Source organism: Antechinus flavipes, chromosome 2, assembly GCF_016432865.1.
Source record: "Antechinus flavipes isolate AdamAnt ecotype Samford, QLD, Australia chromosome 2, AdamAnt_v2, whole genome shotgun sequence".
NCBI classification, from domain to species: Eukaryota; Metazoa; Chordata; class Mammalia; order Dasyuromorphia; family Dasyuridae; genus Antechinus; species Antechinus flavipes.
This window is the reverse complement of record NC_067399.1, coordinates 332,221,948-332,235,210: the sequence shown is the minus strand read 5'-3', so window position 1 is coordinate 332,235,210 and position 13,263 is coordinate 332,221,948. Positions and strand designations below refer to the sequence as shown.

At 33.4% G+C, this 13,263-nt stretch overlaps 1 protein-coding gene across 1 annotated transcript in view; it reads right to left on the bottom strand.

Annotated features, from left to right (window-relative positions):
• Window positions 1-258: 258 nt before the first annotated feature.
• Window positions 259-13,263, bottom strand: part of SNAPC1 (small nuclear RNA activating complex polypeptide 1) — a 36,514-nt gene continuing 23,509 nt past the window's right edge. Inside the window, exon 9 of the mRNA XM_051977785.1 lies at window positions 259-6,131. Coding sequence (XP_051833745.1) covers window positions 6,097-6,131 — 35 coding nt within the window. The 3' untranslated portion in view covers window positions 259-6,096. The remainder of the gene's footprint in view (window positions 6,132-13,263) is intronic.

Below are 13,263 nucleotides of genomic sequence, written 5' to 3'. Positions count from 1 at the left end.
GCAATTTTTCTAAATATTTCCATGTTTTATATTTGCTGTTTTAACTGAATTCATAATATTAACAATCAAGAAATACTAGGCTAATGTTGTAATGACATTTAAACCAAGTGATCTAGACATTATGGAGATCAGATGAGTTAGAGTTCTATCTCCAAAGATCCAAATTTTTATTATTTATTTAAATGCTAGGCATAGAAGGAAATATAATGAAAATGAAATTTTATAAAAAAGTATTGATAAAAACACAATACACATTAGTGGTTTTATTATGTTTATGTTTATTGAAGGACCAATAAAATCTATTTTTCAAACCAAACTGTTCTCAGTAAGAAATTACAGGGAATTGAGAACTCTATGGACAGATCATAAATAACCTTTACCTTTAAGTCACTGAGAATTAAAAAAAAAAAAAAAAAAAAGAATTTAAGTGTTTTTTTTAATGAAACCACATTTCAAGATTCCATTTTCCAGAAAATTCCATTCTTCTGAATCAAGTATATAAATACCAAGCAACACATGAAACAAAGGAAAATGAAAAATGTTCCTCTGGTATCATATGTCTTAATTCCAATTCCACAGTGATAATGGCTGAATAGTGAAAAAGACACTTTTCAGACCATGTATAAACACCATCTTATTATAGATGCTCTCATTCTTGCTACATGACCAGTCCACCATCTTTTTACAGTTACTTTTCTCTTGGATACTAATGTTTACAATGTTTAGTGCAATTCTTCACTAGTAACAATTTGCAACCTTGTCATCCACCATGAACCTCTTCTATTCTTTGAATAACACTCAAATTTTTGAGTCTTTGGAAAATGTTGAATTTCATGCCACTAAAACATTCAGCATCACTAGGAGAATATTAATGTTAAAAAATGAACCTTCAATGCAGAAATGTGTTTTGATTGACTATATGTGTATGTAACAGGGGATTTGTTTTTTCTTTAATTTTAATTTTAATTTGTAAAAGAAGGGCAGATTCTTAAGGGGAGGGAAGACAGTAAATTTTTACTGATTGAAAATGAGAGCCCAAAGGGCTATCAACCTGTGCATATCCTTTGATCCGGCAGAGTTTCTACTGGGTCTGTATCCCAAAGAGATCATAACAAAAGGAAAAGGGCCCACGTGTAGAAAATGTTTCCAGCAGCCCTTTTTTATAGTGGCAGGGAACTGGAAACTGAGTGGATGCCCATCAGTTGGGGAATGGCTGAGTAAGTTATAAATATATGTATTGAATACTTATGGAAGGACCAATAGAATCTATTTTTCAAACCAAACTCTACTCAGTAAAAAATTATGGAAAATTGAGGTCCATGGATGCATTATGAAATATTATTTTCCATAAGAAACAATTAGCAGGATATTTCAGAATATCCTATCTTCTGTAGAGACTCACATGAATTGATGCTAAGTGAAGTGACTAAAAAAGTGGCTCTTTTCAACAATGAGGTGATTCTGGCCAATTCCAAGAGACTTGTGATGGAGTGAACCATCTGCATTCAGAAAGAGGACTATGGGAGCTTGATAGTATCAAGTCCAGTATTCCCTAGTTATTATTCTCTATCCAGTAGTTCTGCCATCAGACAGAAGTTGGACTGCTAACCCTGAAAGAGTGGTCTAATGTTTCTACTTAATACATACTATCAATATCCTGCCTCTCAGTGTCCTCCATCTACTGAGTTACTGTTCTGCATCCAAAGCCTACTCATTGAAAAGATTCTCCATTTATGACCAAAAGGACTTGTAATCATGAATCACTGGTTGGTGTTTGGCCATCCAAACATCCTATCCTTTGGATTCTCAGTGCCTTTCCCTCAACTCAGCCATGGTGTAAGCCACTGGGCATTCTTGTCAAAAGCACTATTTCAAATTAGTAATGAACATAATGCTAGCACCCGGTTTGTTGTTCAGTCATTTCAGTCCTGTCTCACTTTCCATGATCTCATTTGGGCTTTTCTTGGCAAAGATACTAGAGTGGTTTGCCTTTCCCTTCTCGGGCTCAATTTAAAAATCAGGAAACTGGCAAATAGTGTTGTGTCTTGTCCAGGGTCATACAGCTAGTATGCTGAAGCCAAATTTGAAGGTGTTCCCGATTCCAGCCCCAGCACTTCATTCACTTGCCACCTAGCTGTCACTATCCCCTTAATAGTTCAGGTTCAATTTGGAGATGAATTAAGTCATTTAATAGTTGCAAAGTTTACTTTGCTCCAACATAGCAGGAACATGTAACAAGGTGACACTTAGCTTCAGCTATGGTAGAAATGGCCTCTCTTGCCTCCTTATGGAAAAAGATTAGAATATAACATGACTCAAATGGTATTCAGTTGGTATCCACCAAATCTGAGAAACCCAGATACCACACACATAGATTTATATACTTAGGTGATCAGAAAGCTGCATCAATATCTTTGAGAAAGCCTTGTCTTCTTTTAAAGAAAATCAATCCCTGGGGAAGGCATAGGGGTAAGAGGGAAAGAAATAGTGAACCTAACCAATATTACAAAGTCTTTAGGGAGTAATATATGACTGATTCAGGTTGTGGGGGAAACACTGGTAAATGCAGTCCCTTTATAGAATTATGGTTTGGATTTCTTCCCTTGGAAACTGCTATTATCCTTCAATCATTTATCGATTTTGGATAGGATTTTAGTTATAAATGTTGATCAGTTCTTTATATATCTTGGAAATGAAACCTTTATCAAATAAATTTGCTTCAAAGATCTTTTCTCCCCAGTTATTTATTCTCTTATTTTTGGCTACATCAACCATGTTTATACAAAATATCCCAATTTTATGTAATCAAAATTGTCCAATTAATCTTTTGTGATCAGTATTCCTTATCACAAATTCTTTCTACAGAATACATGCCTCTATAGAAACTATAGATCTGAATAATTTCTTTCATACTCTTGATTTCTTGAAAACATGCCCTTTTATTTTTAGATCATGTATCTTGGGCACCCTTATCATAACTTAGCTTTTGTTTCCCATTCTTTCATATTTCCCAAATTGGGATTTTGTTTAGGGCAAGACTCTGAGCATTTCTAGTGGCACCATCATGATCCTGTATAATTGCGGCTTGTCTTGCCTATTGTTCTAGTGACAGAGCTATCATCCTGACAGTATTTAGGTCCCAGGTCAGAGAAACAGCCATGGCCCTTTTCTCCTGAAAAAGTCTGATTACAATATTTTTTGTTTCATGGTTAAGATAATAGCAACAGCATCAAAGTCCCAATGTCTGAGAGCTGAGTCTCAGATTCTCCTATTAGCATTCCTTCCAGCTCCCAAGTAAGAATTTAGAGACCATGTCTTGGGACAGAGTCCAAGAGTCTTTCTATCTAGCTAGATAGAACTCTATCCAGAAACTGAGTCCTGAACTTCAAACCTACTCTCTGAGGATCAGAGATAGATGCAACAATACTAAGACCCTTTTCTTCACCCAAAAGTTAGGTCTAAGATAGCTATTATCCTGGTTCTGCATCCAGGATCTGGTTTCATGATCCTTAACCTGTCTTTGTTCCACATTTCTGAATCATTTGCTTGTAGGTTGAATCTTGTGCTGATGACTCATTATAGTTTCTCCCTGGATTTCAGATCACTACTCCATCTAAAACAAGTATTTTATTAAAGGCCTATATTATTATGTTCCAGGCCTTGTGTTAAGCACTGCAAAGATAGCCCCTGACCTCAAGGGGGAAAGGCTGGGAAGACAAACATAGGGCATGATGGAGAAATCCAGTCCTGTGGAAAACAAAGAACATGTGCTATCTGGCACTCTTTTCAGATCTTTGTTCATGTAGTTGTGGGAAGACCTGTTTGCTCTAACCCCACTCCCTGGGCACTTTTTATCCCTCAATGTGGCACTTGACAAAATTTTTTAAAACTTCTTTACAAAACTAGTTTATCTTAAGAATCTATTTCCCATCTTTTTAAAAATAGCATTTTCCCCAGCTACACATCAAGAAAATTTTAGCATTCATTTTTATAAGATTTTGAATTCCACATTTTTCTCCCTCCCTCCCTCCCTTTCCTTCTCCCAAAGATGATAAAGTTTAATATAGTTTATATATGTACTATCATGTAAAATATTTCCATATGTCATAATTGTGGAAGAAGCAACAAATCAAAATGGGGGAAACAAAAATAATAATCGAAAAATATACTTCAATCTACATTCAGAGTACATCAGTTCTTTATCTGGTTATGAATGTTTCATTCATTACATTCCCCAACTGATGGGTATCCCATTAATTTCCAATATTTTGCCATCATGAAAAAGGACTATATCCCATTTTTAGGCAGCAATAACTTAAAACATCAGATTATAAACTGCCTCAATTTCATGCCAATGCTTCACATGTTTAATTGCTTTTGACCTTTGCTCTAATATCTAATAAAATATTTACAATAACACTTTCTATTGTGGCAAAGTCCTGGAAACCAAGTATATCAGTCTGATTCTACCAAAACAGTTGATTCAAAAATAACTCCCATATTGCCAAGTAGTAGATTCCTATTTAAATAAATTCAATATTCATTTTTGTGATATTATTTGGTACCTTTCATAGTAAATGTTTCTCAATTCTCTTCTTGAAGATAATATTCCATATAAGATTTCTATTTAACACTAAATCATACTTTTCCAACACAATTTTTGCTACTCTCCTTAGATGTTCACCTTATCTTTTCCCTGAAGTCACCAAATATATAATTTTATAAGTATCATGAGTTTTTTCATAGAATTTTTTTCTTCTGATCCTAAAGCAATATATGTAGTACATGTGACAATTATTTTCAAGACAGTCTTATAAATGTTTATCTGAGTACTGCAAGGTAACCACATATTCCATGCTATAAATGGCTTAGGACACATTATAAGAACCAACTGCAAGTAGCTCCTTTCCTTACTTAAGAAGAACTAATTAATCTTTTACTTAAAATTAAAGTCTCTTAATTTTATTACAATGAAAATGTCAAAATTATGATTCAATTCTTCAATTAGTATTATTCGCTTAATGGTCAAGAGATAATTATTCCACATTTAAGAAACCAACAGCTAAATTAATTTTTATAATCTGCCTAAAAATATTGGAATTCTTAGCACTTTGTCCAACAGCATTACCATCACAACAGATATGAAAAAAGATCCCCAAGTACTAAGGGGCATTTTAATTTTTTATTCATTTTATGGATTGCCATGCCCAAAGAATTCATTATACCAAGTAACTGGATTACTGAAAAGAAGTTTCTCCATTCTTAGGTTAGCTTTTTTAAAAGCCTTTTTTCTTTGAAAATAGACACACCATTGTCAGTAACATAAAAGAAATCTTTCTAGCATGATCAACCATATGATCTTTTTTGTTCATTTAAAATTTTATTTGAAAGGCTTTTAATAACTCCTTAAGAAATAATATATATTACAATATCCTTGTACTCAAGATTAGTCAATATATTATTTTCATGATCTGGATATTTAAAGGTCACTAAAACAAAGGAGACTTTAAAGTAACTAATAATGGTACACAATAAAGTTAGGTTGATAATAAAATAGCAACTAGTTATGATCTTGACAGTAGGAACTATCAATAGAAGTTTCTTGTAAAAATAAATCAAAACATTTCAATTCAACCTTTTTTAAGAACTTGCTATTCCTATTTCCAACATTTTATTAAGTACCTACAGTATGCAAAGCATTGTGCTGAGCATTGGACTTTATCTCATTGAATTTATAATCTAGTAGTAATGAAGAAAAATATATTTATTGCACTTACCCATCTATATTAGATATATGATTCCTTTCAAGTCAAAAATTATTACTAAGTACAATGCAATACACATTCCAGCTAAATTAAAGTTTAATTTAAAATAATAATATATAATAATTAACATGGCCACAACTATGTTAAGGCAATTTTGAATGCATATAAAGACCAGCAGAAACCAATTTTTCCATGAAGAATTGTTGTGGTAGTGCAGAAGAAATACGGGAACAGCTGGTTTTAATATTTTCATTCTTTATGTTCATCACATAAAGATGTTAATTGTCCAGAAATTCAAATTTCATAAAAGTATATAGTCCAAGTTCTTGGTTCAGCATCTTCTTTTCCTCTTAGGTGCTGGGAAATCTAAAAAAGCATAACAAAATTTACAAATTCATTAGGACTAATAGATACCACCAGAAAATAAACAAAGTTTCCTTAAATTTGGCAGTAATATATTATCTATTTTTTAGGACCCCAAAACAGAAAGATAAGTATATTTGTTATGATAATTGACAATTGGCTTCTTGGGTACCTTTATTTCTTTATGCTATACATAAACATACATAAGTTAAATATAGGTTTTTTATTGTAATATTGAAAATATTAAATAACAATAAACAAATTGTCTAACCGCAACACAATGATTCAAGAATCTAAGAAATTACAACTCTAACCTGCAAATGAAATTTTCCTTCAAAGTGACTCTAGAGATTTAACATTTTCATTCTGATATACAAAATTTAGTCATTCATAATTTAGGTGAAAGGCTACTCTGGAGTTATATTAACAGAGTTTTTGCATTAAAATGGGAAATTCTATACACAGAAAAAAAAAACAAATATGTAAATATTAGGGTTCTTCAGTGATTTTGTATATGACCTGCTTATCCAAGTCCACTTAAGCAGGAGCTCTTTTAAAAAGAGGGTGGGAAGAATAAACACTTATTAAGTACTATGTCCCAAGTACTGGGTTCAAATACCTTATTCACTTACTAGCTATGTGACACTGGGCAAATCTATCACCTCTGTAAAATAATAGAGATTGGACTAATGATTCTGAAATGTCTCTTCTAGCTCTAATCCATGATCCGAAATTGACTCAATATTATAAAAACTATATATATAATAATAGAAACACTAGAAATCTTTCCAAAATTTCAGTACATTGTCATCACTACTTTTTAGCATAGCTCTTAGAAATACCAGTTTTAGCAAAAAGACAAGAAAAATAAGGAATAAGCATAGACATGAAAAGAAAACAAAAGTTCCACTCTGCACATATTTTACTCAGAAGAACCTAAAATTCGACAGTTACTTAAAAAATATATAACTTTAGCAAAGCTGAAGTGCAAAAAATAAATCCACAAAAATCAACAGTGTTTCTGTATTGTCACAAAACCCAGCAGAGAGATCACATTTAAAATTAGCAAAGAATAGAGAATATCCCTACTAAGATGCACAAAGGATATAAGTACAACTAAAAAACACTATTAGAATAAACTCAAATAATTGGACACTAACTATTCATGGTTGGACCATGCCAATATATATACTAAAATCAACCATAATAACTTAATTAATTTACAGAGTCATTATTATCCCAATCAAACTACTCAAGAGTTACTTTATGTAACTATAAAAATAAACAACTAAAATATCATCTGCAGATATACATGTAATCCAAAGGAGAAAAAGTCCCAAAGAAATTCAAGAGGAAAATTATTCATAACCACAAAATATTTACAATAACACTTTCTATTGTGGCAAAGTCCTGCAAACCAAGTATATACACATAAAATGGGAAATGATGAACAAATCATGGCACGTGAAGGTAAAGTAAAATTGCATCATAAAGAAAGGATGAAAGGAACAGATTCAAAGAAACCTAGGATGGGCAGATAGATACATGATATAGGAGACAAAGAGTTGGGCCTGTAATCAGGAAGACTCTTCTTCATTAATTCAAATCTGGCCTCAGAAAGTTACTAGCTGTATGTCCCTGAGCAAGTCACTTTACTCTGTTTGCCACCGTTTCCTCATCTGTAAAACAAGCTGGAGGAGGAAATGGTAAATTATTCCAGTATCTTTGCCATGAAAGCTCACATGGGACTAAGATAGTTTAACATGACTGAACAATAACAACATAACATGGCAAAGGAAAACAACTAGGAAAGACTTAGGAAAATTAATCAATGAACAATTATAATCCCAAAAGAATAATGTAAATCATTCCTCTTACCTTTTGAAAGAGGTAATAGGTTAGAGGTTAGACTGAAGTAAACATTTTTAGATCCAGTCAGTGTGTGAATTTTTTTTTGCTAAATAAAGGAAGATCTTTTTTTTTTTTTTCTGGAAGGAGGGTATGGGAAACAGTGATGCCAGTAAAGAGAGAAAAATATTTTTAAAATAGAGAAAAGAACAAAAGAGTTCAGAAGAAGATTCAATAAGTAGGGCAATTCTGGTACTACCATGTTGTATATTACACTAAAAAAATGCCCTGTGTAGAGATTTAGTTTTATATATAATCATCTTTTTTCTATACTTCTTGGTATATGGAAATATTCATATTTATTCATTTTAATTATTAATCTACAAACTATGTGCTTTAAACTTAAAATAATTTATTCATTGACATTAACATGTTAAGTTCATATTAAAAGGTTTCTTTTGAGACCTTGCTTCTGAGAACCTTACTCTATCACCACCACCAAAATTCCCAACCCCCTGTAGAGCCTTTACAAAATCAGAAATCTATTCCCATCACTACCAGAGCTACTGCTGCAATTCTGAAATTTCCTGTCATCAAAGTCTTCACTTCCTACTCAAAGACCAACAAGAAAAAGTCCTACCCCACCCCCACAATTCCAAAATAGCTGCAATCAGTATTCCTGTAGGAATCTCTTCAGCTTCCACCACCAAGAGAATTGCTGTTGAAAAAACTGACAATTCTCAATCATGGTGGATTAAATTAGGAAGTTTTTATACTCAAAACCAAAGTTTTAAGTCGGAGTGTCCTATAACTCAATGTATAATAAAAGTGGGAGACAAGAAAGTTACTCTGCTAGATTCAATGAGAGAACAGGGTAAGGAAGTTCTTCCTAACACTCTCAGAGAAAGAATTGTTCTGTGTCCCTGATAGAAAAAGACCATGATTAGATTCAAAGCTGAGGTATATTATAAATTAAAATAGGTTTTCATGAGATGCTAAAGAAACTTAACCAACATTAGTAACATTTGTTCTGGAAAGAAATAATAATAGGTCACATAGTGCACTTTTACTTATGAACAAATGCTCATATGATTTTAGATCAATCCTATGAGATAAATAGCACAAACATTATCCCTACTTGTTAGTGGGAGAAAGCAGGGTGAGAAAGGCCCTCAAACTCAAGTTTTCAGATGTCAGGTCTAGCTTTCTACTTTTCTATCTGCTGCCTCTCCAAAACAGCATTCCAAAAGACGAATAAAATGCTGAAAAATAGAATTCTGAAACACATCTAACATCTGAGTAACTGTTGGTACATACCACAGAAAGACAGAGCTCATCATTTTTTTCAGAACACAACATACAAATAAACTACTTGACTACCTAAGAATCAGGGGAGAAAAACTGAGCAAAGCAAGAAAAATATCCTAGAGTGGGGGAAATAAATTCTAATAGTTCAAAAAGAGTAAAATCTCATATTCTAGAGGTTCATGGCCTGAAATTCCCACTGATGGGAACAGTGGGAAAAAATGCCAAATTTGGAATTAAAGAACTTAGGTTTAAATGCTAATTCAGTTATTCTGTATGTGGCAGTGAATATATCATACTAGGTGCCTCTGTTTCTTCATCTGAAAAATAAGGCTGGGCTAAATGAGGTCTCCAAGGTTCCTTCTAACTCTAAATCTACAAACTATGAGCTATAAACTTAGATCTCTTTCAGCTCTAAATCCATTACCCTAAAACTTCCTTTTCAAAAAATAAACATATAATTACATTTTCTTTTTCCAAAGTCAGAAAAACTGTGTAATATATCTTGGGGGAGAACTGGGAGGTAGGGGAAAGAGGCAAGAAATCAATTTTAAAAAATAATTATACTAAAAACTTAAACATATAAAGTAATAAGTTCTATTACCTAGAAACCTTACTTGTCCAAAACAACCATGCTGGTTAAAGGAGATTTAATTGTATGAGGTCATTATTAAGGTAATAATAAGGATGAAGAATAAAAGACAAAAAAAAAAAAAAAAAGATTTCTTCTTAATTTCTTGAGACAGTTTTTGGGTATAATAGCACAAACATACATATGCTTTACCAAAAGCTTCTAACAGATGGCACTACAACAGGTTTCTTAAAAATCCTGTTTCACTTTGTTATTATTCAGGTACATCCAATGCTTTATCATCCCATGGAACTAGCGCATCAGGTTATTCTATTCTCTACTATCTCTCAAAGTCTGTTGAAGTTCCCATTCATTATTCCCATGATGTTTATCTATCCATCTCATCATCTGCCATACCTTCAATATTTTCTTACATTTGGGTCTTTTCTAATGAGTTCAATCTTCCCATTATGTGGCCAACATATATTTAAGCTTCAGCTTCAGTATCTGACTTACCAGTGAATAGTCTAAATTAATTTCTTTTAAGTATTGACTGATTTATCTCCTTGCTATCCTAGAGATTGTCAAAAGTCTTTTTCAGCACTATAATTCCAAGTGTCAAATCTGTAGCACTCAGCTTCCTGATAGTCCAACTTTTACAGTCATACATTTCTATTAGAAAAACCAAAGTTTTGAGTATATTTAAGAGGGGGCGGGGGACGGTATATATGCTTTTTAGTATGCCATCAAGATTTTACACAATTTTCCTCCTATGGAAGGTCTTCTAATTTGTCTTTAATTTAATGCTGTCTGCATTGATCTCTGAATCCAAGGAAATAAAATTTGACATTGCTTCTCCCTCTATTTGCTATTAGTGTTGAGCCCAGTTGCCCAGATCTTAATAATTTTTTAAATATTAAGCTTCAAGTCAGTTTTTATATTCTTTTCTTTCACCCTCATCAAGAGGCTTAATTCCTCTTAGCTTTCTGCAATAGAGTGTGATTTCAGATGCATATATGAAATTATTAATATTACTCCCAGCAACTTTAATTTCAACTTTTGATTCATCCTATCTAGCATTTCATATGATATACTCTGAATATAAATTAAATAAGATGATAATATACAGCCACATTGTACTTCTTTTCCAATCTTAATCAATTGTTTCACACTCAGTTCCACATACATATTCAAGAAACAAGATGATTTATTCGGTACTTCCATCTCTCTGAAGACTTGCCACATTTTATTGTGATCCACAGAGTCAAAGTCTTTAGTGTTGTCAATGTAGCATGAAGTAGATGTTTTTTAGAATTCCTTTTCTCTATAATTCAGCAAATGTTGGCAATTTGATCTCTAGTTCCTCTGCCTCTTCAAAAATTAGCCTGCTTTTCTGATAATTCTCGGTTAAAATATTGCTGAAGTCTAGCTTACAGAATCTTGAGTATAACCTTCCTAGCACATGAAATGAGTACAACTTGTTTGGCAACTTAAAACATTTCTTGGCACTGCCCTTCTTTAGAATTGGGATATAAACTGATTTTTTTCCAATCCAGTGGCCACTGTTTAGTTTTCCAAATTTACTAGAATATTGAGTGCAACTTTTTAACAGCCTCATCTTTTAGGATTTAAATAGCTCAGCTGGAATGTCCTTGATTTTATTCTATAGAATGAATGGCTCTAGACAAATAATCACACTGGTGATTTTAAGATTCTCTTCTACTTCTGTTAGATTCCTACCATTTTTGGCTTTTATTGTGCCCATTTTTGAATAAAATGTTCCTTTAATATCTATAACTTTCTTGAAAAGATTCTGTCTTTCACATTCTACATTGCTCATTTAAGAAAACCTCCTTCAGTAACCCTGGCACAATTTGTCATGTCCATCGCCTCTTCTAAAAGCCAGAATTCCCAAATCAGCACTGACAGAGACTTCTCTGTCTGGTCCCTACACTGCCCCCGCATCAAAGAAGGAGACGTTCTCCTTTTCCTACTTGCCATTAGTAAAGCCCCATCTGAAGGAGAGCTGATATCCTTTGAATCCCCAGATATTGACTTCATTGGTGTCCCAGGAGAAGAAAGGGATGCAGAGAGAACAATGAGTTGGAAGAGGATTGCAAATTCCTAGGTACGGAGTGTGACAATACCAAAGACAATGACATGTGGTGAAAATACTCAACAATAGCATTTGGAAGATGAACAACAGTGCTATCAGTTGCAGGAACAACCAGTGCTGGTATTTGTCATCAAGCAGCCTGGAGGACCCTGAGAACAAGCCTTGTGGAAGGGATTCCATGGTGTCTGAAGAGTTCTATCCTGTGCAACAGGAACCTTTTTTCCATCCTTACATTCCAATGTGTCTTCCACTGCACTGCTGATCTCTTGGGTATTCCCACTAAGACCTGGGATGACTATTTTTATTTGTGTGTAAAACTGGATGTCAAGGTCATTCTACACCTTGCCCAGCCCCTCCTACTCTCTAGATCTCCTCTTGGAAGAGACTGGAACTCCCTTTCTGAACTAAAGTCAAGTTGACCAACGGTGGTTCATCACTGCCTTTTCACAGACTTCTGGCCTATCTCTCAAGCCAGAACAGCAAGTCTTTGGTCTAAGAGAGACAAAATGAACTTCCTTTTACTACTACTTTGACTGGATTATTAAACAAAGAGATTAAATTCTCCACATACTATGTCTCTCCAACCCTCAAACCTTTTAAAATATCTCAGGTATGACGTTTACCTAAGGCAATTTGGAAGAAAAGAAGCAGAGACAAAGTTTGAAAACAGCTCTCTCCTATAATATGGTAAGATTTCTTCACCTAGACAGAAGCCCTTTGCTGAGATCTCTACAATTTTGACTCTCCTCAACCTAAAACTTGGATTCAAAAAGGTGATAAGATGGATAAAAAAAGAAGAGAAACTTCTACAAGTAACCTGAGCTGGAGAAAAATGGACCAAAACTACAGAACTTCATCAGATTTATCAAGAGGAAGACATCTACTTTTTTCCTTTATCTTTTATCTGTAAGGTCTATCTATCAAAAGGGATTCTCTTTGACTTTGTCAATGTTATCAAAAGGGATTGCCCCCTTGATTTTTACATTGTCTTTCCCCCCCATTCCACCCCCTCCCAATAAGTCCAAAAAATTCCTTGATAAAGTCTTTGGTCTAAAAGAGATAGCCAAATGATCATTCTTTTTAATAATCTATTGATCTTGTTAATAAATGATTAAATTGCCCCCAAACTTTCCAGATTAGTCCACATACCCAGACTACCAGTTCATTTCACTAAGGTTTTAGTCTCCTGCTAACTTTTTTGGATGCTTGTTTATTAAATAAGCTTAAAAAGACTAGTTAATATGCCTCCAATACTTCTCATAAATAAATGATAGTTTCCTTTATAAAAAAAAAAA